The sequence below is a fragment of the Anarhichas minor genome, unplaced genomic scaffold (assembly GCF_050575085.1).
Source record: "Anarhichas minor isolate MPS153535 unplaced genomic scaffold, ASM5057508v1 ptg000041l, whole genome shotgun sequence".
In the NCBI taxonomy this organism is placed as follows: domain Eukaryota; kingdom Metazoa; phylum Chordata; class Actinopteri; order Perciformes; family Anarhichadidae; genus Anarhichas; species Anarhichas minor.
In genome coordinates, this window is record NW_027466487.1 from 5,190,234 (window position 1) to 5,216,743 (window position 26,510).

The following is a 26,510-nucleotide window of genomic DNA, read 5'->3' on the forward strand; positions in this document are numbered from 1 at the left end:
AGCTGCGCGAGCCTTTTTCGTAATTTTAACCGTTGAGTCGAAAATGTCTCAGTTATTTTTATAGCAATAAGCGAGTCTCTGCAGAGGACTGCTTTATTTGCAAGTATCCGGCTTTATATAACGTTAGTGCTTACACAAAGGCATTTCTCGTCGAAAGACACATTAAAACTACATTACCCATGATTCCTTCTGCGATAACAAACTCAGGGTTAAAGGGCAATAACAAGTCAGAATCGCGTGCTCCTTCGGTTAGTATGTCTACAAATATCTTACAGGTGATTTTTAAAGACGTGTTTGTGTTGTATATGTATTATCTAAATATGAAGATTATTTTCTCAATGAGTTGTTGAGTTTTTAAAGGTGTAACCATGTTTTTAACGCTAAACAACCACTTCCGCATTATATTTAGGAGTGTCCGGTTTTATTTTGTTACTACGTCAGGTAAAACAATAATGGCAGCAAAAACAAAATTGACACAGCACACGGGTTTGAAGTAATGTTTCATTTTAAATCACAGATTTGAGCATGGCATCAGACGGAGTAGGAATAGCCTCATCAGAGGACCGGCAGGATGAGGGGACCCACCCGACAGACACGCCCAGGCCAGAGGCAGGGGTCCCTGAAAAAGACACCCTAAAAGCCACAGCAGGTAAGTAAGCCTCATACACAGTAACTAACTTCTTTTGAGACATTACATAGCAGTAGGTAAATCCATGTATCACATATCAAAAGAGACTATTATCTACAGTGTTTGTAACTATCTATCTATCTAGTCTTTACCAAGTAATAGACTACGTAATAAAATTCCCCAGTCTTTGATATATTTCTGTGTTACTGTGAACAATTTGATTTCTGGTAAACTCTCAGTGGTTCGGCTTTATCAAAGACTGGAAGGCGGAGTTGAATGAGTTAGCTGGTGTGAGTCAGGAGCCCGGACCTCTGTATTACTGGGCTCAAATCCAGACAAATGTTCCAAGGGAATAAAGAACTCCTTCATTATTATTTCATCCAGTCACTTCCAGTCTTGACTCTCATGCTCTCCCCGTGACCTGGTCAACCTGTGCAAGTCGGCGCCATCTCAGTGGGAAGGAAAATATTACAGCTAATAATTAAAAGATTTGGGGCGTGAGTCACATCCAGGCCTCCTATCTCGACATAGCGGCGCAGGGTGTGCGGCATGTGTTTGAGTTTACAGGCAACTGGCTCAGCTACTTGGCTGACATTTTAAATCTTCTGAGACAAGTCATTGCCACCTGTTACATGAGTTGTAGTGCTATAGTAATAGTAATACGGTGTTATACACGTCATCCTTTTCCACTTCCAGTTTTTACTCCTGGGGATTAATCACTTATTTATCCCTTAGTTGCAATATCAGACCTGTTTAAATAAGGATCACAAGGAATCTAATAAAAGAGTTCAGTATTTGATGGCAGGTGATTGTGGATCTTATTTCCTTTGATCTGTACATTTAACATCTATGTGTGATCAGACACACACAAACATATGTCACTGACATGGAGACACAACTCAACCATGTATTGACAACGCATACAGCAGAAACAGATACCCCATTTCCTGCTCTAAGCATGACTTTCACACACTACTGCATATGTATATCTTAATATAATCATCCAACGGGCTTAAGTAAACAGTCAACACACGCAATGTGAGAAGCTCCGGCCCACTGCGTGACTCTTATTCAGCCTGGTGGGGCCCTCTGCCTGTTCAGTAAAGGAGGTCAGGTAATCATGTCGGTGGATATGTTACTTGATAAAGTCTTACCTGAGAGAGAGCCTCAACATATTGGTTCAAAATGATATGGCAAGCATCCCAAAACAAAGACAAGCCTGCTGGTGTTACGCGGGGCTACTTTGGGTATAATTCACCTTTTATTTATGTCGTTGCTTTGTTTCTTTAATTTAATTTAAATGCAGAGTCCATATTAAGAGGTTGCTCGATTTCATTACAGACTTTTATTACAGTTTTATTGCACTCTCTCTCTCTCTCTCTCTCTCTCTCTCTCTCTCTCTCTCTCTCGCTCTCTCTCTCTCTCTCTCTCTCTCATTGACAGAGTCAGCAGAACGGGGTGAGAACAGAGTCAACGTGTGCCGGTTTTTCCTGATGGGAAAGTGTCATTTTGGCCACAGATGTCGTTTCTCTCACAGGTCTGCTCGGCCTTACCTTGTTCAGGAAACTCACCGTGAAGGAGGACTTTTAATTCTAAGTTACATTCTTGACACGTACATCATTTATTTTTAGTAACACTAAATGGTTTCGCAAAGCGGCTCCTATTGGATAGATGTATGCCTGAATGTTAAAGGATAGGTTCACTTTTTTAAAAGCCCATTCTAAAGCAACACTCACATGCATCTATGCACACTGAAAGTATAACTGGTTGCTGTAATTGTTGCAGTATAAGTGATGAGGGACAGAATCTCAATTCTGCGACAATTTCAGCCACCAATTGCTCTTTCATTGTACACGTGGGCACGTGAGTGTTGTTTTTAAGTCAGACTTGAAACGTCAACCTCTTCTTTAACTACACAATGCAAAGCTCCACCTGGTTACAGATACAGTCATTCTTCAGAAGTGTCTTTTTTAAATTTACTTTATTTTTTATTAACTATAACAATAAAGAGGTTAAAAATCATTGTAGCACGACAACTAGTATTAAAGTGATGGCTGCCTCAATGCTAATTCCTTATTGCTAAAATCTAGTGTTTAGAAGTGTATTGTGTGTATTTATTTCTGTTGGTCGATCATTGCTTATGTTGCACACCAGACAGACACCGATACTTAGCCACGATGAGTTAATCTGTGTCAAAGGGAATTAACGACCAAGAGCATTTTCTTTTCACATGTTCATGCATTTTTTCCGAGCTCGTCATCTCTTGTCTTAGTGACCCGTCAATAGATGATTCAGGGGCTGTGTCACCTGACCAGGATGACAAACAGGATGGAGAAAAGACGGAAGAACACAAGAAGAAAGTGAACAAAGCAACGAAGCCAAAATACGAGGCAAAAGGTGCCTCCTTGCGTCATCAGATTTTTTTTCACTTTTGTTTTTAATGTGTTAACATTTTTATTTATATCTCATTCTCCTGCAGAGGTGAACAAGAAGCCTCGCATGCGCACGGCAGATGAAGTCATCTCTCGGATCCTGTGGGACGCATTGGCGGACGGGGCAGACTTTGTCGTGGGGTATGTGGATCGCTTCCTTGGCGTGCTGGAGCGTCCCTTCAACGACTTCAACTGGGACACCGACCCGTGCGACTGTGATTACTCTTTAGAGCTGGCTCTGCCCAGACACAGGATCCAGTACTTCACCTACAGAGGGCACCGGGTCTGGGACCGCCACAGCAGGACTGACAGAGTGTTTGGTTCCACCGGTCAATCTCTGGCTCCCCCCTTTGGAGGGGAGGGGGAAGTAAAAGGTGAGAGTGTACCCTGTATTGCCACCTCCACCTTACACACAACCAGATACAAACTGACATGCAGAAAATGTACAAAAGCCAGGACCACTCTGCAGAATTCATGCTAACCAAATGTAACAAATTATTCCAGAAGAAACGAACACAGAAGAGCAACAACAAGACCAGCCACCAATTGAGAGTCTGCACCTGCAGGAAGAGAGTGAAACAGAGGACTGTGCTCACCCCGAGAACACACATCTGGAGGAAGAGAAGCCGAGTGAGATGAATGCTCACACCCCTGAGTCAACACAACCAGCTCCAACGTGCCGAGGAGACACTTCTCAGGAACAACAGGAATCACGAGGAGCAAGTGTTGCGGAGGAGGCTGCAATGAGGTCTGGAGTTCATGTTCATCTTTAAATTTAACTGAGAACAGATAACAACTCCTTTACATGTTTCTTTTTTCACTGTGTCTATAAGACTTAACATCAAGTTGTGTGACTTGGAAAGCAATCATACAAAATACATCCTGCCTCTCACTTTGATTTTAGACCCGAGGCTCCAAAAGACCAAATGTCCTTATCCCAAAAAGAGGAAGCAAGTGTAAGAGAGGGCGAGGAAGAGAATTTGGCAGAGTGGGAAGAAAGCTGGGAAGGCAATAAAAATGCTCCGGTGGGTTAAATCACAATTTGAATCCCTTCTTGTTCTACTTTTACAGTTTAACACAGCGATTCTCTCTTCTATTATACACAGAATTTTTTCCGAGCCCAGAACAAGAGCCAGAATCCGTCAGCACCTCTGGAGCAGAGAGAGAAGCGTGGCGGCGGTCGGCCCGCTAAAAAACGCCCCACGCACTTCATCACCTTCAGGGCCAACACTCCGGCCATCCTCTCCTCTTTCCAGCAGTTGCAGGAGGAGATCACCTCCCTTCTCCCCGCCTCCGCCCCTCACTGGCAGACCGCCGCCAGCCTCCACGTCACCATGTGCCTCCTGAATTTGCCCGGCCCGGCTGAGGTAGCCGCCGCCGGGGAGGTCCTCCGACGGTTCGCCCATTTGGATCGCAACCCGCCGGTGTCTCTGACCTTCCCCGTGAGGCTGAAGCACTTCAACGGGAGGGTGCTGTACCTGAGCCCCCAGCCGCAGATTCACCTCCAGCAGCTCAACGGCGGCCTGCAGGAGGCCTACAGCAAGGAGGGCTGGCTCCACAAGGACTCCTACAACCCGCGCTACCATCTCACACTGGCCAAGGTAGAGGGCTTTGAGAAGGACAGGGTGTTTGAAGGGGTGGGGGACCTGAAGGTGGGGAAGGGTTTAAACTTTGGCCGTCTGCCAGTAAACACCTTGCACCTTTGTGCCATGGGCTTTTCCGAAGAAGACGGTTTTTATGAGATCGTGTGCACGGTAACTCTTCGATGATAGAAGAGTGGCTCATTTCACACGCACGCACTACATACATGTATGTGAATACACCTGGTGCAATACCTGTGAGATTTGCACTAGCCATGTGGATTCATCAATCAAATCTCATGTCTGTAAGTTATTAACTTAATTCATATAAGGTGCACCTTTAAAGATAATTGGGGGAAATACGTTTTATAGTAAGGCCTAAAGGGAGTAAATTAGCAGCAAGCACACTATTTTAAATTATACTAAACTGTTTTAAGATGCCAAATGATACAATGACCCAACTACCGAATTGTAATATGATTTTAAACGTATGTATTTTCCTTAATGAATGCAATTTTATCTGTTAGGGCCTACGTTATATCTATATGTTAGATGAGACGTGAATGGTGTCTGCATAGAATAATAATATCGGGAATTTATAATGCAAGTTGTTACAATACATCCAGTACTTGCTAAATCCACAGATGTTTGAATAAAATAATATAAAGACTAAAAACAGATGAACACAAGTATATTAATTGTACTTTATGTCTATTTTTCATGTTATAGTAATGCAAAGTCTTGTAGGTTGGCTTTAGTTGATTTAAATTGAAAAATACACTAAAAAGCCCACAATGGACAAAGAAAACAAATTTCAAAATCAGAACTAAAATTATTAGATAATCTGTTGATCAGTAGATTAATCAATTCTAGCGTCTCCATGGTAAGAACACGCTTCTTCACTTTGTCTTGTGTTATAAGTAAAATAAAATATTTGCTTTTTGTTGTTTGTTAAACTAAAGACGCAATTTGAAAGACATGGACTTCAGGATTTTTTTTTTACAATTTTGTTGATCAGAATTAATAGTTTAATTGAGAAAATAATCTGATTAATTGATAATCACAATATACATTGGTTGAAGCCTTAGTCAAGACTGATTAAACATCACCCGCTGTAGATGCAGGTGATGTTAAAACAAGTAAAAAGTGTCAAATCAGGACACATGGAAATAGTTGTAAAGGATTTTTATCGGCTTTGAACCATAAAACAACATTAAACACACGGTTTTAGTAGACTGTACATTTTTCCCTCTATGGGCCAAATAAGTTGTTCAGGGCCAACTTTTCCGTGCACTTTGATCGTCACTGTTTTACGACTACGCAGACACGACATATGCGACTGCCATGTAGGCTTATGTGCGAGACATGAATTGTTTATGAGGGGATAAGCGTTTTCTATACAGCTATGAATCAACTATAGTTGTATTCTGCAGCTCATTACTCCACAATTAATCTGTTTGTATAAATATTGCATGGATGGGTGTTCCACAAGAACGATGACTTTGTATGCCTTTTTTGCAATGAATTATAACCGCTAAATTGTGAAGGACATTAAATATTGAATTGGTTATTTCAAATCCTGCGAGTGGTGATATGTTATCAGTGATTGATGGCCTGGATGCCACGGAGGCTGCGTAAACGCTCCCTGAACAACTCTTGCATACATAATATAATGTTGTCCTCTTTCACACATGCATACATACATATACATGTACTATACATAGGCTATATGAGTCAGTGAGTATGCTCTCTGGCTCTCCACTGTTTGCTCCCTCGCTCGCATTATCTCCCCTGCCTCCCTTCCCCCACTCTCTTTCAGTGACACAGAAAAACTAACGCCGCCCCCTCCCTCTTTGCTCGCTCGCTTCTGCCCCTCTTCCTCCACTGCCAGACAAACACCATACTCTTTTTACACCATTATATCTCCAATTTGCATTTCCCAGTCAAATCACCCACCGAGCATCTCCATCCATCAGCGTGCTCTCATCCCTTCTATCACGTCCTCCTCTGCCTCCTGCCTCCTCACTAAGTCAGTGTTGATGCTGTTCTGCAGCCTCCACTGAAAGCTGGTTTTGCCTAAAAACCCATTGCATGGTGCCCCTCTCCCTCCCCCCCCCCCCCCCCTTCTATTCATTGTTCACACCATCTCTCACCCTCCCTCCCTCTTTCTCTCAGCATCACTCCCTGGGAACCCACTTTTTTTCGCCTTCCCCTGCATCTCCCCTCTTCTCAAATTCATCTTTGTGTGTTTATTCGCTTCTCTTACTCTTAATTCTATGTGCATCTCTACCTCACATTAGCTCTCGACACGTCGCAGCCTTAACAGGGCTGTCATATAGGCAGGAGTTCACTGTTTTGCACCCAACATGTGAGTGGATTTGATAAATTCTATTTTCAGTATTATCTAGCGCGCACAGTTGGATGCCTTTTGACTCTTTCTCTCAGTAATCCGGTCAGGGTTCAGTGTGGTAGTCTGGACGGAGATTGGTCGGGTTCATGGGAGTTTGCGTGGATGGTTGGTGGGGGTCGGCAATTACAAGTGTGCCTCAGTTTGAAGTGAGTGAGGGGTGAGACCCTGCTAATCCCCGTTAACAGATTCATTATCTTTGGGCAATATCGCGTTGTGAAGTCGCTTGGGCGTTAAGCTACGAAGGGCTACAATGCAACGATAAAGGGTCCCTTAGGGGTGTCTCCTCAATCTTAATCCCTCTCTCTCTCTTTCTCTCTCTCTAACTCACTCTCTCTCTCTCTCACTCTCTGTCTCTCTCGCTCGCTCGCTCTCACTGAGAGCTCCTCTCTCATCCATCAACACAAGCACCTCTCCACTGTCACCAGACAACCATTCAATTATTGGCTATTTAACATTTCACTAACCGCAAGAATTATCGGCTCCTTCTTTTTACCCCCATTTTGACATATTTTTGGCATGTCTCCAAGCTACTTTTTCAGGATGATGTTTTTTCAAGAGCATCAAGCGTTGATGGCTGGCAGTATACCCCTTTGAGTGGGTTAATATTTCACAGACACCGGCGGAGTGAAGAGACGAGGAGGAGAGAGAAACCTCCCAACACAACCGACTGAGGTAAGAGACTGATCTCTCTCTTCTGTCGATTACGGCTTAATTGTTGATATGGTGGAAAGATGAATCCTCACTCCAGTGAAATATGATGAATTACACATTACACCACTTCACAGTCTATTGCTAATTTGGATCAATACTTATTTTTTGTCAAATATGCTTGATGGATGATCATGAAACTATTACACCATATTGCCAAAACTATCGCACCTATTGGATGAATCTTCTCTCATGGACATTTCCAATTATTTCCCGCCCAGTTATAGTTAATTTGTCTCATATTTCCTCTAAATGTGTTGCGGACTATTTGTTTTAATCTGCAAGATAATATTTAGTTGTGCATTGGTTTGTTCGGTCAGACGTGTGGAAGCGTTTTGTCACCATCATCTTGTCACGCTGGACTCTTGCACACATCAAAGCACTGATTCGCTCTGACTTACTGACTATGAGCTGCACTCACTTACCTTCGGTCAGCTGCACTCACTTTGAAGGTTCATTGTTTGCGGAGCTGAACATCAATTTTACAGATGAATGTAAAGTGAAAATGATTTTCCTCTCGCTTCACATCAGTACATAAAACTAACTTTGCATCCTTCATAAAGATGTTAATTCATTTCTCCTGGCTGATGTCGTGTGACTGTAATTTTCTCTCATACATTACGGTCATTAAGGTTGTTGTTAAAAGGATGTTAGACGACCGCTCTGGCTGTAATGTGAACCATAAAAGATTTTATGTGCATCATTGCAGCAGCAAAAGGACTACATTGATTATATATTCTGCTCAAGAGAGTTGTATTGCCATACAAAGATGTAGGTGGAGATGAATGTCCTGTGCTAAAGATGATCCTAAATTCAGCTGACAGAGATGCCTCAGCCTTGTTCTCATTAGCTGCCTCACAAAATGGCTCTTTTCTTTACATTCAGACATCATGGAGTCTCGTCTCACGCAAGTGATTTCATTCTCTGTGTCGTCTGAGCTCCGTGCAGACTGAACACGGCAGAATTATTCTCCTGTTTTTGTGTATTTTTGTGTTTTTTTCTTAAGAGCTCACGGTTGGGAGAGAGGAGGTGGTTTCTTCGCCATCTCGCTCCTCGTCTGTACCTTTTTTTTCTTTATTTGTCTTCAGTTATGCAATGGTAAAAGGCACGATAACGAGCTGGCAGGAGACATCACGTCAAGTAGAGACTTCCTATCTGTGACAACTGCTGAGTAACTGCTGCTCCACAGGACCGTGACCTGCCCCTCCCCTCACTTCCATCAGCACCTCATTAAGTTGCTTCAAAAACTTTCTGGGTTGCAGGAGAATCCTACCTGAACTTTGACCTGAAGTCTGTCACCGCTGTGTGTTTCCTCTCCATACATCTTGAATTGATTTTGTGTGAGAAGTGATATCCCAATAAGAAGGATAGCCTGCTGTCATGCTGGTGATTCATGTTTCTTTATCTTTGATTGTTCGATAAAGGTGTAGTCTGCCTCTTATTTGCCTCACGGGGAAAATCGTTATTAGTGCAGTTTGTCAATCACAGGAAATGCTTTTCTATATTGACCCACTTTATTGTTGGCGGTGATCACAACAGGTAGCCTGATTCTCCTTTGATTGCAGAATTATTCCCTCACTTGATTATTATGCCTCTCAAAAAGCTTTTATCGTCTCCAAAGTCTGATAAATGCACCTCACAGACTTGCCTCACAGCTCCAAAAAATGCATCTAATCTAATGAATTCACTCAAGATAAATGGTCATGAAGGAATGCATAAATATAACGGCGCACAATCTGTTTGCACTGCTGATGTGTGGCGGATGGATGCAACTCTCACAGCGTGTGAACCATTATGTTCAGCACCATTTTAATAAGGGAAATGGAGTGTTGGCAATGATTCGATTTGTGACAGTTGGGCTGCTGGAACCATTAAGGTGAACAGGCTTACTGTAATGGGCTTACAGCCACCCTGTCTGCAGTGGGCGAGCTGTTAACTTGATCTGAGCCATAAACGCCTCAAATCTGAAAGGGAAATTGTCTGGCGTTGACTGTGCCATGTGGCTAAATCTAAACTTCATCATGCACGAATCAATAGGGATAGAAAAAAAGCCTTTAGCAGTGTAGAATACTGTGCTGATTGAAAGTTCTATTGAATACATAACAGCTGCAAAAAAGGACAATAAAAGCCTTTAATTCAGAATCTATCTGACATTATTAGATCCTTTTCGACTCTCATGCAGAATTGTATCTGTCTGTAATATCGGCATTGAGCTGAGCTGTATAACCCTTTGTATTTAAGCATCAGTGCTGTTGTTGTGAATGGTCGTCTCTGTGCTCTCCTCTCTTGAGCTGTCTTGAAACGCTGCTTTTTTTAAACAGTAAAGCGCTGACGGTCTCTTAATCTGGACAGCCGGTATCAGAAGCCGACCAGGGCTCTCGTCTCGCCCGCTGTTCCCCCTCCGCTCCGTCATTGTAATGAGGATTCCAGTGTATGTTGTGGCTAACCGGATTTGCCCTTTGTATTTACCCTACTTTCTCCCCCTTGGTCGGCTTTAGGAGGCAGTGGTTTATGATGTGGTCAAATATATCATGTTTATAATGGTCCTCTTGGGGCGTAATACAGTGTTCTTCTCCTGCATATACTCTGCCAGGAAGACTTCTTGAAAGACCCCATATGTCCCCTATATACTCCACGCTGCTCCTATAGCAGATACCCTTCATAAGGTTAAGAGAGAGGTCTTTGAATAGTCACGTAATCTCCCCGGGTTCAAGGCCAAACCCCTCTGGCTGCAAGTAACAGTTTTTATCGTTTAATCTTTTGATTACTTTTTAGATTCTTTGATTCAGCGTTTGTGCAATGAAATATCAAAAAACTCGTTTCCAGAGGCCAAAATTACTATGAAATATTGTCTTTCTTTCCAATCAACAGTCCAAAAGCCAAAGATATTCAATTTAAACTACAAAATATTTGAAATGCTTGAAACAGCAGGAACTTTACATGTTGATTGATTAAATTGCTTAAATTATCACCAAAATCGCTGTAGATTAAGTTTGTCAATTGCCTGATTTATCAGTTAATTGACAAGTTGTTTGAGCTCACAGCACGTTACATGCTCAACAAAATTTGTTTGTTTGAAATCTTAATGCAAATAGCGGGGCGGATAAAGCTAATAACAAGCTAGCTTTATTCAATGATGTTGCCATGATGAACTGATCTTAGGTCAGTGAAGCCAAACCTTGTTGTACCTGAAGTGTTACAGGCAAAAACCCACTCACCTCAGCCTCTGCTCTGAGTGATGTACTGTGATTTCAACTCCCAAGAGTCTGTTTCGAGTAACTGGCTGAAATTTTGACCCTTACTTTGTCATAAATTGTCTCCACTGAGCCCGGATGGAGGAGGGACATAGTGGCCTTCACCCTTCCTTCCCCTCTTCCCCTCTCCTCTGCTCTTACTTCACAACCTGGCTGCTCTCACCCTCCTTTCCTTCTCCCCCCGCAGGGTGGAGGAGGGGGACCGGTGGCAGTAGAAAATGGCTGCCTTGACAACTGTGCCCAGCTATGCCCCTTCACTGTGGGTGAGAGTGTGTCATGCCCTCCCCCGGCTGGACCTCACCATGCAGATGAAGGACAACACCTTTGTCCCCGACAGCTGGGAGTACCAGCAGGTAACAGACACCTGCCACACCACATGCTGTACTGTAACTGTCCAATCTGAGGTGCCGCATTGCATAATATTTACAGCGCTGTATCCCCCTGTTTGTAGCTATAACTCTACAGGTGCATTGTACTACAATTGAGTGACTTGATGATGGGCAATTTGTTCTACATCACACTTTAAATTGCTCCATAAACCCCGCAATGTAACTGCAATCTGCAGAGCTATAATGGCATTTGCAGTCCTTTTAAAAAAAACCTTTTCATGCCAACTCATTGACCTCATCATTGGTGGGAAGATTGCACTCGTCCCCTCCAAGAGCCCCTTAGCTCACATCTAACCTTTTTTAATTTTATACTTTGCTTTTTAGATTTCACAGTGCTCTTCCAAACTGTCACATGCACCTCTGCCTCTGTGCATGCAAAGTGGAGATATTTTATGCAATTTGGTTTCAGGGAGTGCATGAGATTCAACATGGTCCTCTAGCAGGTTTCTGCACAGTGTAGTCTCTGCTGCAAAATGCAGCCAACAGGCTCTCATACAAAAACGCTCCTGCCAGCAGTGTCTCACAGTGGCATGTTTGTGACTTCTCTGCGGTACAAAGAGGGGGGGACGCAAATTATCTTGCAGAACAGAAAGACAAAAGGGACTGAAAGTGCTCCGAGAGAGGGAATGAGTAATGTGAGGAGGTTGCCGAACAGAAGACCGGGCAGATAGAGAGAAACGGAGAGAGAGAGAGAGAGTTAGAGTGGGAGTGAGAGAGAGTGTCAGTGAATGTATTTAAGTAGGTCACAGATTATTAATAGAGATTCAGTGGTGTGGATAGAAAGAAAGAGAGGGGAGAGAAAGAGAGTGGGAGCGAGGGTGAGCGTGGGGAAAGAGGGGTGGAGCGATGGGGAGGGGCTTCACATAGCAGGAGGTGAGATACAGTAGAGAGAAGGTGGAGGAATGGGGAGTGACAGACGGGCAGATGGATGAAGGATAATACTGTAGATATGTGTTGGAGCAAAATGCCTTTCAGTAATGTTGACTTTATGACATGGAGCCTGATCAAAAGCAAAGTCTGATATGGCTTAGTGACATTAATAGTCACTATGATGCAGATCAGGGATTCATGGGTTAAAGCCTTTGAATCAAGCATGGATGTTCAAGAAGCATCTCAAATTAATTGCGTTAAATGTCCATCTATGTTAATGTGTGTCGCATGCAGCGTGTATCTGTATGCTTGATTTTTCCGCCTATTTGAAGCACACAATTTACATCCTCATACCTTTTTAATCATCATCTCCTGCTACTTAATGGGGGCGGGACCATATGACAAGCTAGATTAGTTGGTAGTTGACCATCTCAAATTGCTCTTCTCCACTTGTAAAAAATGGAATTGGAGTGCCATCTTTCACATTCACTGACTCATCCTTTCTTTTCCTCCTCATCTTTTTCTCAGACTCTGCTGGTTTTGTCCAGTTTATCAGCCATAGCTCTCGTCATCTCCCTCCTGGTGGTCCTCTCCTTCCTCATACACTACTGCTGCTGTCACCGTGGTGACCGCACCGAGGGATCAGAGGAGGAGGAGGAGGATGAAGATGCCAGCACAGGTCACGGTTACAGCGGGAAGAAGGGGCGGGGCATCTGCTGTGTCACGTGGGTGGCGGTGGCGTCTGTCACGCTGTGCTGGTGAGGAGGAGTCATTACAACCACAGAGCTGTTTTGTTTTATGGCAACATACACAAGTCGCCTTTTAGCAGTGATGGAAGAAGTACTCAGATCCTTTAACTAACTACCTAACTATCAGTGAAACACTGTAAATATAAAGTATTAGTTCATTCTAGTAACCAAGTACTGGTTACTTTTTACACACCTTTAAAATATGATAAACAGTAAGATACAAGATAAACAACTCAGCAAAGCAATCAGTTAGCTATACCTCAACCAGCGACAACATCAAAATGGCCCTCAGACATTAATGCACCTGTAATGATAATCCAGTATCAATACATACATAACAATATCACAATAACTTTTGAAACATAAAGCATACTTTGCTGATACTCCATGGTTGAAGGCAAGACTATACCTAAAGTGGTGCATTTTGGTATTGTGTTATTTCTACTTTTAGAAGAAAGTTCTGAATATTTCCTCGACCACTGGTAATTCCATTGTGAACACTGGTGCATCAAAGCATAAGAAGAATTTTGGTGTTGTAGCTGGTCGGAGTGCAGCTGGTTTAACCAAGGGGATTACTTTACCTCTTTTTGAGCCGGAAACAATGATATAAAGTAAGTTTGCAGAAAGTGAAATGAAAAGATTGATACCACTCATGGGCCAGCAAACTGGTTAGTTAATTTTATTTAAGTTTAGCTTAGCATAAAGACTGGAAACAGGGGGGAAATCTAGCTTGACTCTGTCCCCCCTGTTTCAAGTCTTTATGCTAAACCAAACTAATCTGCTGCTGGCTGTAACTTCATATTTATCGTACTGACGCGGGAGTGGCATCACTCTTCTTAACTAACTTTCTGCAAGAGGGCGAATATGCTTATTTTCCAAAATGTTGAAACTATTCCTTTAATTTAAACCATCTGAGAAGTTTAGAGGGGAAATCCATTTTTGTTGAAACTGCAAACAACTCGTAGATGTCTGCAATGTGACAAGAGGCACAAGTAGTATGTACAAAGGGTCACAAGCCAAAAAGATTGGGAAATACTGGTTAAATCTTTAAAAACGCATTGTATTTCAAACGCTTATCTTGTGTTTTTTAGGTAGAATCTTGAAAAGTAACTAGAAACTATAGCTGTCAGATAAATGCAGCAAAAGGTATTCCCTCGGAAATGTAGCCGAGTTGAAGTATAGAGTAATAAAAGCTAGAAATTCTCAAGTACAGTACAATTACCTCAACATTTGACTTAAGTACAGTCGTTTTAACTGGAACAACAACAAGGCTGGGAATCACAAGCTGTCACCTTCTCCATCGTCATGTGCTTCTTAGTCCCTCACACAGTCACCAATGTCACTGGAGAGGAGAGGAGAGGAGGCATGGGTGACAGCTGATGGTCACGTTAAGTTGCTGTTTACCGACCACAAGCCTGTGACAGCACTGTGTGTGTCAGTGTGTGTGTGTGTGTGTGTGTGTATTTTAGTGGTTTCCTCATCGCTGTGTGTGTGTGAGGGTGATCTCAGCTCGCCCACCTACAGTACAGCAGTCATTTACCCACCGGTGTTCCCCTCAGATCTGGTGACCATGCAGTCATCAAGTCAGTACACTGCCTCCGCATGGACCTTATACAGAAATGCTGCTTGACATCTTTCCAAAACACTCTGGTAAAGGGGAAGTCACTGAGGGGAAAGCTCAGCTGCCCATCAGACATTTTATATCCAAAGCTACAGGCCCAGCTGTGTGCTGTCATACAATTATGGTGCAATTGAATGCTTGTTATATCCCAGTACATTCCCTGCACATTTATATGCACTGGGACTGTTTTGTTACATCACAGAACATAATGTACCGGGGATCTGAGTTCAGCTGTCATAATGATGTCATCATATACAGACTGTCAGGTGGATGTGGGTCGTGTCTCCCCCTCATGGACCGTAATGTAATGTAGTCCTCTCCTCCTCTGATGCTGAGCTTTGTGCGCTAGACAGGATGGAAAAATAATGCTGCAGTTTAAAATATTTCATGTGACACCCTTTCCTCCAGATGGTGGCCTTTTTTGTCACAAACACAAAAACAGCCATTTGAAATGCAGCTGCATTAGACATTTGGCAGCTTGAAATGCAAAGCGCACACAGACACAGACACACATTCCTCCTTTTCCTTTCCCCCCTGCTTTCTAATCTGGGTCACATACTTTGTGGGAGATTGGGTCATACCATTCCTCTCGGGTTTGAGGGGATTTGACGAACATCTGGCCCGAGCCTTAATCTGAATATTTGAATAACAGAAAGATGCGTAAACATGTCGCTCTGTTTAAAATGTCGAATAGTTTCCTTGCTGAAGCTTAACGGTTGAGTGCGAAGAGTCAGTTTTCCCATCATCTGTTTATTCCTTCCCCTGCGCTCCACTGTTGGTATGCTCATCCAGAGCACACACATCCCATCCTCTCCAGCTCTATCTTCTTGTGTCACATTAATTTAAAATGTACATACACACTGAATTAAACATTAGATTTATGCCTCTGCTATCTGTTATTCTATCCCCCCCCACACACACACATATGTATACACCTACCACCATGTTTTCATGTCTCTTTTTTTCCCCTCCCTTTGCAGTGTTGCCATAGGCATCGGTTTCTATGGCAACAGCGAGGCTAATGATGGGATGTATCAGTTGACCTCGTCTCTTCTCACAGCCAATTATACGCTAGCTTCCATCGATCTGCTGGTGAGTGCTGCAATTCCACAAGTAAACTGTCAGAATATCTAACCTGCGTGTGTGTGCGTGTGTGTGCGTGTGTGTGTGCGCGCGTGTGTGTACTCATGCTCACATGTGGTGTGCAGACAGAGAGAAAAAATGAGATACAAACTTCTGTTTTTTTATCGATTTGCTGTAGTCAGGCAGTGGTTTATGTGTCAGACTGCTAAATGTCCTTCTGATATCTGATCTGACCCTCATAAAGCAGTAGCATTAGACACAGTTGAAAGAGAGAGGGAATAGGCACGCAGACACCGCACAGAATAATATGTATAATAGAATAATTATTATTTACTTGCTAAATGTGAATAATAAGACACATTTATCAAGAAACTTGCTTATGCAAAAATGTAAAATAAAATAGTGAAACTTAATTAGAAATATACATTAAAAAAAATGTATACAAAATAAACAAATCTGCCCCATTGTTCTATTAACATATGGAATTAATGACGGATACATATATTTATAGTATTTGAAAAAAAACGAGATAACAGGAAGTTGGCTGAAATCGAAATTAAAAGAAAACCTAACTAACCTAAAATAAATGCTGCTGCTAGAAGACGAGTTATATCAGTGAGATCAAACAACAAAGAAGAAGAAACATGGACGAAAGCTAAACTAAAAATAAAAACTAAGACTATACACTCTACAGGAATGTATGTGCAGGCATGTCCTATTTAGAAATGCATATACAGGTAAAAACAAAAAGGTCAGATATTGAATAACAAGACAGAGGCTTTCTCAAAAAGCAGTAGCTGCAAACAATAGGCTTAAACGACCCTATTCTGAATGAGACAGATAACAAATGATTCATCATTTTGCACAGTCATACAAAAACATCCTGTGTCTGTGCTGCTGCAATCTACGAAGTTCTCTAAGCCAACTTTAAAAAACCTGTTGTATGTTTTAAAGTGTTTTCATGTAAAAGGAAATCCTTTTGTACTTTGCAAAGTAAAAGTTTAATTTGTGTTCAAATGAGGGACATGCAGTATTGAGCCACCGAGGTGCACATAATCTTTAGTTCTCTATCTCCATAACAAAACCACTCTAAGCTGACCACCATTTTATCAGCATCATGTTTTCTATTTTGTGGTTTCCGTCCCACTTAGCTCCCCTCACATTCTGTCTTCCTCCCACTCCAAGATTTCAGACACAATTTCTGGGCTGCAGCTGTCTGTCGCTGGCCCCCTGACCTCAATGGAGGAGCTCTTTACTGGAAGTAAACCCTTCCTGGCGTCGACGCGGAACTGCCGGAGGTTATCTGAGAACGTGATCAACCTTCTCTCCTCCATCTCCCTGGCTCGGTCCAGTGTGGACGCAGGATTGGGCAATGACAGCATCAGCGGGGCGTCCATCATACCTCTAACCCCAGTACCTCCCTCTGTGGCCCCTACAATGGTGCCTACCGGCGGCTTGATGCCCAGCCCCTTCTCTCCTGGCTGGGCGGCCAACACGCTGATGGTCAATGAGGACTACAGGTGAAGATGCAGTCCAGATCTCCACCTGACTAGCAGATATAGATTTATTTCATAGATTGTTATTCGTAAATGATACTAAGTGCTGCCTGGATCTGTTCCTGGATGCATATTGTATTCCAGATGATTCAGTGCATATATAGATACCCACAATACAAATATGATACAAATATATTTCTTCCCATATATTGCGATTAAAACCCAATTCAATATATTTTGTTATAGCTGCATGTTAGCACTTTGTTTTATGGGTCTGTAATTTCCAAATAATTAAAACAAAATTCAAAGAAGCTCCCTGAAAAGAACGACATAATTTGGCTCTAACTGGAAGGAAAATAAATGCTGTCTACCGCCACAACAACAATAGTAAACAGCGATAGTCAGCTCTCTGGGAAATAAGAGGAAAGCTTTCTCCCAGTTTGCCTGTTAATGTCCTTTTTTCTGCTGTAAATCTGACCTCTGATAGGTTTACTCATAAATGTTCTGTTGCTCTTTGTAATTGTGTAAGAAACAATGATTCCCATCGCGTTTCCAACAAAATAAATGGCGTAACTCCATTCTTCTTATAAAACAATCTGGATTATTGTTCTTCCTATTTACAGAACGGTAATGTGATAAACAAGCAGATTTGGAGGAGCATAAATCATCTGGATCAATTTCACAACTATCAACGGCTGTTTATCAACACTGTTGACAGTGTTGAGGCTGAGGAAACTATCTCAACCAGCAATGCAATGCAATGGAAACTTTCTTTCAAAAGGGCCAAAATGTTCTGGCTCATAATGGATCAATAGGATGCTTTTATATTGCATAATAATAACATCGGAAGTACTGCCTCCCATAAACTAACCACACACAGCAAACAGACAATCTTCATCCCTCCCTTTAAACAGTGAGAGGGGAAGTAAGGTTCAACCTCAACCTAACTTCACCACTTCCCTGATCTCATATAGTGGAGTCCTGTGTCTGCCTTATCTTCAATAGCAGATAACTCAGTCCTACCACAGACACACACACTAAGTGAATGTCTCACTTCTGTTTAAAGAGACATGAATACATATCCCAGCTCAGTACTGTTAACAGAATACAATACTCTTATTACACTTTCATGGAAAGGTGGAAAAAGATTGCAAGTTTTAATCCCAGATCAGGTGGAACAATGTGATGAAAGGAACGCTGTATATTTCACACATCACCAAGAACATACTGGCTAGGATGCAAAGTCAAAACTAATAATACATATGCATGGTGGCAGAACAGAGATCGTAACTGTACACTAAATCATTCCCTGACTAAATCAAATCCTTCATTTGTTACTTTGCAAATTTACAACCCACTACTTAACACAGTTTACAAATGAAGTCCGACCATTCTAAACGGAGGAGCAGTTGAAGGGTCAAGGTTCAATTTATTCATCAATTAAAAACATCAAAATGAAAGTGCTGTCGTACTAATCAACCAACTCTGATCATCTAAAAAGAGTGAAAAAATATTCAGAAATTAAAACCGTAAATGAAAAGAACAACATAAAATTATAGACCATAGAATTAAATTAGAATAATAGTTCCTCCTTACAAATGTCTGGCTAGTAGTGATAAACCAGCATAGCATAGCAGTTGCACTATGATTTTTGAAACACTTATTGTTTCGATCACACAGTTGAAAGCTGTGGGAGAAAAAAAACTCTTTAAATTGACCGTGAGCTATTATTCTTTCTGTTCTAAGGTCAAGAATAACCTTACACACACAAACATTTATAATAGTTTTTAATGTTTGTTGTGTTTGTGTGTTTCTTTGTTAAAGGTGGCTATCATACGTGTTGTTGCTGCTGCTTGACCTCATAGTGTGTCTGTTCATCCTGCTGGGACTGGCCAAGCAAGCCCGCTGGCTGCTCATCCTGTGAGTACACACACACACACACACACACTCACACACTTTCTAGCGTTAGACATGAACCATACAACGCTGGATTGATGGTCAGGGTGTCATCTTGGCTGAAGAGTTTGTGCTGTTCCCTCCACAGGATGACCGTGCTGGCGTGGCTGGCTCTCTTCCTAAGCTGGGGCTCCCTTGGCTTGGAGACAGCCACTGTGGTGGTGAGTAGACCCAGAGAAACTGCTCTGGTGAGCAGAGGCCAGGGCTGAAGGGAGGGAGCGGAGAGATGAAGCGCTGGAGGAATAGGAAGTGAATGGGACTGTCATGGGAGGGATGGGCTGGCTCCAGCTGAGGGAAGAGAGTTACAGGACACCAAAGCAATGTGTGTGTGCGTGTATACATGTGTGTGTGTGATTTCTGTGCCCATTGTGCTAAACTGTGAAAAGATCTGCCTCCTAGGGAACGCTGCAGTCGTGGCAGAGGACCAAAAAGGCAGGAAAATGGGGCAGAGATTAAAGATTCAATGCGCGTGTGCACAAGCGCGTTTGTGAACAAATTGTGTTTGTGCATTAAAGTGCGTGCTTGTTGCGTAAGTGTGTTTGCAAGTGTGTGGGCGTTTGGCTTCGAGAAGTAAAGATGGAAGATGAAGATAAGTGCTTTCAACACGACTGCGGAGGGGAGAGGAAGAGTGGGAGAGTGCATTTCAAGATCAGTTAAAGAGAGAGATCGAGCTAAAGTGAGAGAGAGAGAGAGAGAGAGAGAGAGGGGGGGGGGGGGGGGGGGGGAGTGGGTAAACCATCAGCTTGCCATCAGCAGTGCAGGACTTGAAGCTGTTGCTGTACTTCGGCCCCTTGGGGCTTCAGTCTGAGCATGCAAGAAGGTGGAAGTGCGAGTCAATCCTGTGAAAGTAAAATTCACAAACATGCTGCTGGACAATGTTCTGCTTTAACGTGTGAACATGACAACACCCCCAGTGTGCTGTGTCTTACAGGCATGAATCCAGGCTGTAACATTTATCAAGAACAAAGCACAGAGAGAGTTGTTTTGTATGTCTCAAACAGAGGAGTGTCCTTTTTGAGTTCCCTCTGTGAAGTTTGCTCGTACTCTCTGAGGAGGAGACTGTTTTGGTCGGGGGGGGGGGGGGGGGGGGGGGGGGTCAATGGTGGTTGTTTTTCTGCACTGCTGCCCACTTTAAGAGACCCAGTGTCATTTGGAGCTGGCGGGAGATGGTCCCAAGGCCTGTGGGTCCACACAGAGCCGCTCTGTTTCTGGTCACTGACAGGGAAACAATGGGCCAGCTGTGGGCCTGCCCACTTTATTCTGTCCCGGGTCGCCACTTTTCCCGTCAGCCACCGGGCTGGGCTCTCTGTGTGGCTCTCACTCCCTCTTCTGGTGGGGCGACATCAAGCTGAGAGTGTTTGTGGGTGTACCATCTCTGACCTGAGTGTATCCTCTAAAAACAATATAGGCCAGCAGTGTATTGAGATGATTTGGAAAAACAGGTCAACAGAGGGGAGGATATGAGTGAAGAGCTGATGGAAAGAAAACTAGATGTCCGAGCGAAACACAGGTTTATCCAGGTCAGCATGTGATGCAGGCAGTTCTATATCTGCCACTGTATTGTGAGCCGCTGTCAGATATCTGAGGAGGTAAGTATGTCAGTCGGTCAGTGTGTCTGCTAACTTTTCCCTTGTGATCATTCTCTCTTGCCCTCCCTCTTTCGCCTCATCTGTCCCTCTCTCTCCTGCTGTGTTTTTCTTCTCCTCTTTTCCTGTCATCCTTCTCTCCATCTCCCCGTCACTCTCGCTGCTTTGCAGGCTCTCAGTGACTTCTGCACAGATCCAAACATGTTTGTCGTCAACTCCACCCACTTCAACACTGGGACCAGCTCAGGTACAGTATCAATGCGCTTGATTCACCTCCCAACTGTGCGTATGTCAGCGCAATCGAATATAATGACAGTGAAATGTTCCCGCATCTTTTCTATTATGCACTGATCTGTTGTGCACTGGTGTTTTGCTGGCCATTCAGATGTGTTGGATTATTACCTGACCTGCAGCAGGCGCATGAACAGTCCGTTCCAGCAGGTAATGTGACCTCCTGTCAGTCACATGTCTTATGTATATAACGCATTGCTGGCATTTAGCTGCCTCTCTTACCCTCATTGATTCAAGGGAACAGGTTGCGTGTCAGACTTGCTCAAGGACAAATTATTTGAGGACAGGAGCCACAGCTGTTGCTGCGTGTCCTGTCCTTAAATGATTTGCTCTCCAGATGAATAGCTCCTCGCTAAGCATAATAATGGTATATTTAAGCATTAATGCAAATTAAAAGCGCTTAACCCTACTGACTTGTTGGCTGCAGCTGCTGACCCAGTCGCAGAGGGCACTGTCGAACATCCACACACACCTCTCCAGCCTGGACAGAAATGCTCTCACGCAGTTCCCCAAAGCTGAGGTATGTCATTAGGTCTAAACATGCAGAAATAACATTTCTGATGCCTTTTTAGAAATTATTTTTCTAACTCGTTTCAATTGTTTCGGGCATGGCAGAAGTCACTCAGGGAGGTTCAGCAGATACTCAACTCCACAGAGGGCAACTTCCATCAGTTGGTGGCACTGCTGAACTGCCGAGGTCTGAATAAGGTAACACAAGGCGCAGCAGCGCATGCAGGAAAGCTAAGTACCAAATGACTGATACTTTTTATTCATTGATATATCTGTCCATTTTCTTTCAGGACTACATTGACTCTTTGAAAGGCCTGTGCTACGATGGGATGGAGGGATTGCTCTACCTCTCCCTTTACTCTTTCCTCTCTGCTCTGGCCTTCACCGCCATCCTCTGCTCTCTGCCCGGCGCCTGGAGGAGCTTCCCTAGGTGAGAGAGAGAGTGGGAATATATGTATGTGGTGCAAAGGTATAGGAGCAATACATCTATTTTGTCCCACAGTGTCGTGGGAACATTTTGTTCTCTGCTCCTCTATTCATAAAGAATAAGTCTAGCATGCTTGAAAAGGGTTATAATACAGTAATACCATTAATGAAGTTTGGCCTCCTCAACTCTATTTTAGATTTTAAACTAGTTTCTTTTTTGCATGTTCAGGGGTTTGGTAGCCGTGGCACAGGTTTGTTGGATCTGCTGAGATGGATGTGGAGTAGATAGTTAGTTCCAAGTACAATGAAATCCATGAGAATCCTCTTCAAGTGTCGTCAGCTAACAGCGAGATTAGGTAGTTTGTGATCAGTGCTGCTAGTGCATCAGTCCTGTAGATCGGTAGTTTGATGTTTTCTGTGTTAACCATTTGTGGATGAATATGTCACTTTTACCATCTGAAGCGTGCATGTTATATCTTTTTTGTTCCTTGCAATATTAGAGTATAACTAACCATGAATAGTGACAGAGATAATCATGGAGATGTCTTGTCAGATGTCTTTTAATGGAACTATAAGAATGAATACAGCTATGAAGAGAATACGGCATAAAGGCACATTCATGGTTTCTCTGCTCACACATGCACCTCTCTGTCTCTTTCATGGACGACGACAGTGAATCAGAGGAGTACGAAGACTCGGACAGCGAGAGTGAGGACCCCTTCACCTCCCATCAGGCACGTAGACAGACGACCTCGGGGTCTCAGCGAGGGGCCATGACCCCCTTCTATAATTACCCGGGGGCCGGGTGGACACCCCCCTTTTCTAGCGCGCCGCCCCTCCCGTGAGTAACACAGACACTCAGACACACAGACAGACAGACAGACAGAACGTCCCAGATGTTGCAGGAGGAGGAGGCTGCTCGTAGATACAGTTTGGCATAAAGCTAGTGCTTCTGTGTCGATATTTGTACCTATGGGCAGCTGTTATACTGATGCCCCCCCCCCCCCCCCCCCCAGATCAGGGATTGTAAAAAGTCCAGGATGTACACAGAGTATACTACTAAACACATAGAGACTGACTGAGCACTATTAAGACGTTTTTGTGCAAACACATAGTCCTTTTGGTGAAGAATTCACAGATTTCACCCCTCAAACAACATTCATTTTAATCGTGAAATACATAACAGATGTTGCAAAGTTATCTTTACTACAGAGTAGTTGAAGTGCAGTGTAGTCAGCTAGGTTCACACACTTTTGACTCTATATAGACATGTAGTCCAAATCCACAGAGCTGCCAGGTTAAGCACATGCATTGCAGACAGACACACAGACAGGTCAACGTGGACTAGAGTGTAGGCAGAGAAACAGACACAACTCCAGAGGTCTGTCTGTCTGTCTGTGTGTCTGTCTATTCGTCTGTCGAGTGTTTCGGGACAGACGATGTAGGCCGCTCGGTCATTTTCGCAGATCTTGTCTCAAATGGCGTCCTGTCTCCTAAACAGTAGTAGACTACTGCTGTGTTGGGGGAAGGGTGTCATTGATGAGGCAGCGCTCGTAAAAACTCCGGCGATGTGAGGCTCAGGTTGACAATAGGTAACCCCCAGACGCGCCCGCCCCCCCCCCCCCCCCCCCCCCCAAAAAAAAACCCCACCCCTCTGCATCACTCTCATCTGTCTCCTCACTGTGTTGTCTGTACCTCTCAAGTTATTTCTCTGGATCTGTCCTTTACTCTTTATCAAACCTCCTTTTTGGTTCTCCCTGTTTCTCACTTTCAATTTTCTCATCTTATTTTTTTTCTCTTTCTCCCGCACTGATGTTTCCAAGCTTAGTCAGAGCTCTGAGAAACCTAATCGTTGGCTATTTAACTTCCTATTCTAATGCCAGCTGATCATCTTGACTGCTCCCATATCTAATATTAACGCTAAAATACGAGGACACTGACTAAACCAAACTGTCAAGGCTCAGAAACTCAGCAAGCCCTAAAAATACAGTCCACTCCTCTTCAATAGAATCTGCTCAGGACTGCTTTAAAAGCGTTCTGGGGTTTATCATGCAGATGAACAGATTCATTAGGGAATTGGACTGGTGAGTCACACCCAGCTCTAAATATATGTAATTGCAGATTATTGTATAAATCCTGCAGTCAGTCAGGAGTGGACTGTACTCATGCTGCTGGTGCTCTCAGTGCCTTGCTCGAGTGCCAGTAGTACTAATGCCTACTAGTTTTATTGAGTGCTGTTTTTTTCGCACTATATTTCTAACCGCTCTCTCTTCTTCTTTCCTGTTACCTGTCCTTGGCTCCCGTCACCCCCCGTCCCTTCTGTCTTTCTCAATGTGTCTCACCCCTGTTTCCCTCTCTCCTTCATCCTCCGTGCCTCCTCCCCTTCCTCTCTTGTGTCCTTGTCTCTTTCTATCTCTATACAGGACTCCAAACGTTTCCTCCAATGGCAACCCTGGCTATGAGAGCTTACCCTTGACTGACAGGCAGTCCCCACCCCCCTCTGTGAGTTCCTCTGTACTTGTGACGCCATCGCAATCTCTGCCATTTTATCGTTGCTGTTCGTGCACACGCTCGCTTAAATAATCAGTATCAAACGGTTTAACATGGTGACCTCGAAGGACCCCGGGTGCTGGCCTTTTGCTCTTTTTGATGCTTCAAAACCTGCAGAAACAAGAACGAGATATTACACATTTACCCTGTTCCTGATTTTATTGTACATAACTCTTTGTTACTAACATACATTTGGGAGCTCTTCATGTTTTATTATCGCTATCTGGCCATTTAACAGAGCCCCTAACCTTGACCATAACAATTTAAATGAACATAATCAACATTCAGTGTGAAATTGGCAGCATTCAATTGCATCTGTGAAAAAAAAAAAGGTCCCCTCACTAGCTTTTTATGGAGCTTTCAGTCGCATTTCACAGTCTTCCTCAGCTGCCACATATTTATCGCATTACCAAACTCTGTATTGTGATGACAATTTAGCTATCTCCATGACAAATAAGCAAACTACACGTGTTGACGAAGACCATGAGATGCAGCTGAAATCTGGAAAAAGCTAGTTAGTGGACGTTGAGTTCATTTTTTTTGGCATTACAGTCTTCTTGACCGACTGTAAACAGTCTCTGAGGAGGTAATGAAGTAAAGTAGTAATATTTACAGCTTTACTTCTCCTCTTGAGTTTTATTTGAAATAGTTGAAATTCTGCGTAAACATATTAAAGCTTGTTGGTCAGATAGTGAGCTAAACATGCGCTGTCTTCTACTCTTGAGTTGAGCTGGTGTGAATAACACATGTTGTTCTCCTCTCTTTTATTTCCTCTCAATACTCCCTTGGACCATCTCAACCTCTCTCCCGTTCTGGACGTACAGTACTCTCCCAGCATGCTGACTGGTTACGGGGGAAGTCAATCACACCCCAACCCCGCCCATTCGAGGAACCTGTATTCACGTTGATTATTATTTTTTTGTTAGGAAATGTATAGAAAAGAAATGTTTAGTTTTCATATGAATGGACACTTTACCGAAATGAAAAAGAAATCTAATCTAAATAAAATGAATGCTAGGTGTGAATTCAAAGTGCGTAACGTCAGTACCACTGAATATTATTATTGTTAGAAGCACTTAAAAGAAACGGGTCTCAATGGACTGTTGATATAACTGACAATGATAATGCTGGTAGGATGGTTGTGCAAATATGAACCAAGTCCACTTGGTCTAAATTGTTTCCCCTCGTCTGTCCAAACTCTGTGTAAACTGTGAACAGTGGTGAGGCAAGTCAGAATGGTATTGACGTTACTACGTTGTAGTTTTATATTCTTAAATGTATCAGTACCACCGATTTATTTTTAAGTTTTTATATAAATATTGTTGTAGAAAAACACTGGCACGTAGCAACAAGACACATTTTTTTTCTGTGAATGGTTAATGCATTTCCTTCACTTGGTATCTTGTTTTTTTTTTTATTATTACTTTTTTTATAGGTGGCAATTCTGTATTTTCCTTGTATGACCATATGGTATTCTGTATATCTCACTGTCTATAATATCTGAATAATCATGAACATGTGCTCTTTAAAAAAATACTCGAGGGCTACCAAGACCCTGTTTTAATGATTGAACGGAGAACTACAACTGCCACTCGAGTCTTAAGTGGAGAACTACAAATCCCATGCAATGACAGCAGGTACATAGCAATATGATTCTTGCTACTGGTGCTGCAGTAGCCCTACCGTAACTAGCAATAATAACGATGTATAGCATTGGGTTTCTGAGATCTCTCCAAGATGTTTTGTGTATATATGGTCTGGTATGTTGGAGATTTCATTGAATCCCCCCCGTCCTTGCCAACTGACCTTGTTAACCCTTGAATTGAGTTTGTATGGTTATCAATGCTCCTTTTGAATGGCATCCTTTTACACTCAAGAGTCTAATATAAATAAAAATAACTTCAATAACCTTCACCTGGTCTTCATTGTGTCTACGAGGCAACGCAATGTAGGTAACAAACAAAAAGCTTT

At 43.0% G+C, this 26,510-nt stretch overlaps 2 protein-coding genes across 5 annotated transcripts; both read left to right on the forward strand.

Moving 5' to 3' along the window:
• The first annotated feature begins 28 nt into the window (after window positions 1–28).
• On the forward strand, window positions 29–6,217 carry leng9 (leukocyte receptor cluster (LRC) member 9). 4 transcript variants are annotated; one of them, XM_076109381.1, is made up of 8 exons: window positions 29–275; window positions 518–649; window positions 2,072–2,165; window positions 2,901–3,025; window positions 3,108–3,434; window positions 3,565–3,808; window positions 3,965–4,085; window positions 4,167–6,217. In XM_076109381.1, exons 2-8 carry the CDS (start codon window positions 526–528, stop codon window positions 4,827–4,829), a joined length of 1,698 nt encoding a protein of 565 aa, XP_075965496.1. In that variant the 5' UTR covers window positions 29–275; window positions 518–525; the 3' UTR covers window positions 4,830–6,217. The 4 variants fall into 4 exon arrangements, with proteins under 4 accessions (XP_075965496.1, XP_075965495.1, XP_075965494.1 ...); XM_076109380.1 differs by having other exon boundaries at window positions 29–248; XM_076109379.1 differs by lacking the exon at window positions 29–275 and adding an exon at window positions 420–441 and having other exon boundaries at window positions 3,568–3,808.
• A 4,998-nt stretch (window positions 6,218–11,215) lies between these two features.
• Window positions 11,216–26,443, forward strand: ttyh1 (tweety family member 1). Its single transcript, XM_076109409.1, has 14 exons — window positions 11,216–11,365; window positions 12,800–13,029; window positions 15,622–15,733; window positions 16,910–17,244; window positions 19,045–19,140; window positions 19,265–19,337; window positions 20,934–21,009; window positions 21,148–21,203; window positions 21,481–21,573; window positions 21,669–21,761; window positions 21,854–21,993; window positions 22,663–22,830; window positions 24,413–24,491; window positions 25,364–26,443. Exons 1-14 carry the CDS (start codon window positions 11,231–11,233, stop codon window positions 25,445–25,447), a joined length of 1,770 nt encoding a protein of 589 aa, XP_075965524.1. The 5' UTR covers window positions 11,216–11,230; the 3' UTR covers window positions 25,448–26,443.
• The last annotated feature ends 67 nt before the right edge of the window (window positions 26,444–26,510 follow it).

What these genes read in the sequence shown, in the direction of transcription:
- leng9 (XM_076109381.1), top strand. Translation starts at nt 526, where the DNA reads ATGGCATCAGACGGAGTAGGAATAGCCTCATCAGAGGACCGGCAGGAT. An exon ending in GCGGAGGAGGCTGCAATGAG is followed by an intron (nt 3,809 to 3,964) that starts GTCTGGAGTTCA and finishes CTTTGATTTTAG; the next exon opens with ACCCGAGGCTCCAAAAGACC. An exon ending in AAGGCAATAAAAATGCTCCG is followed by an intron (nt 4,086 to 4,166) that starts GTGGGTTAAATC and finishes TATTATACACAG; the next exon opens with AATTTTTTCCGAGCCCAGAA.
- ttyh1 (XM_076109409.1), top strand. Translation starts at nt 11,231, where the DNA reads ATGGCTGCCTTGACAACTGTGCCCAGCTATGCCCCTTCACTGTGGGTG. An exon ending in ATGGTCAATGAGGACTACAG is followed by an intron (nt 17,245 to 19,044) that starts GTGAAGATGCAG and finishes TCTTTGTTAAAG; the next exon opens with GTGGCTATCATACGTGTTGT. An exon ending in ACTGCCGAGGTCTGAATAAG is followed by an intron (nt 21,762 to 21,853) that starts GTAACACAAGGC and finishes ATTTTCTTTCAG; the next exon opens with GACTACATTGACTCTTTGAA.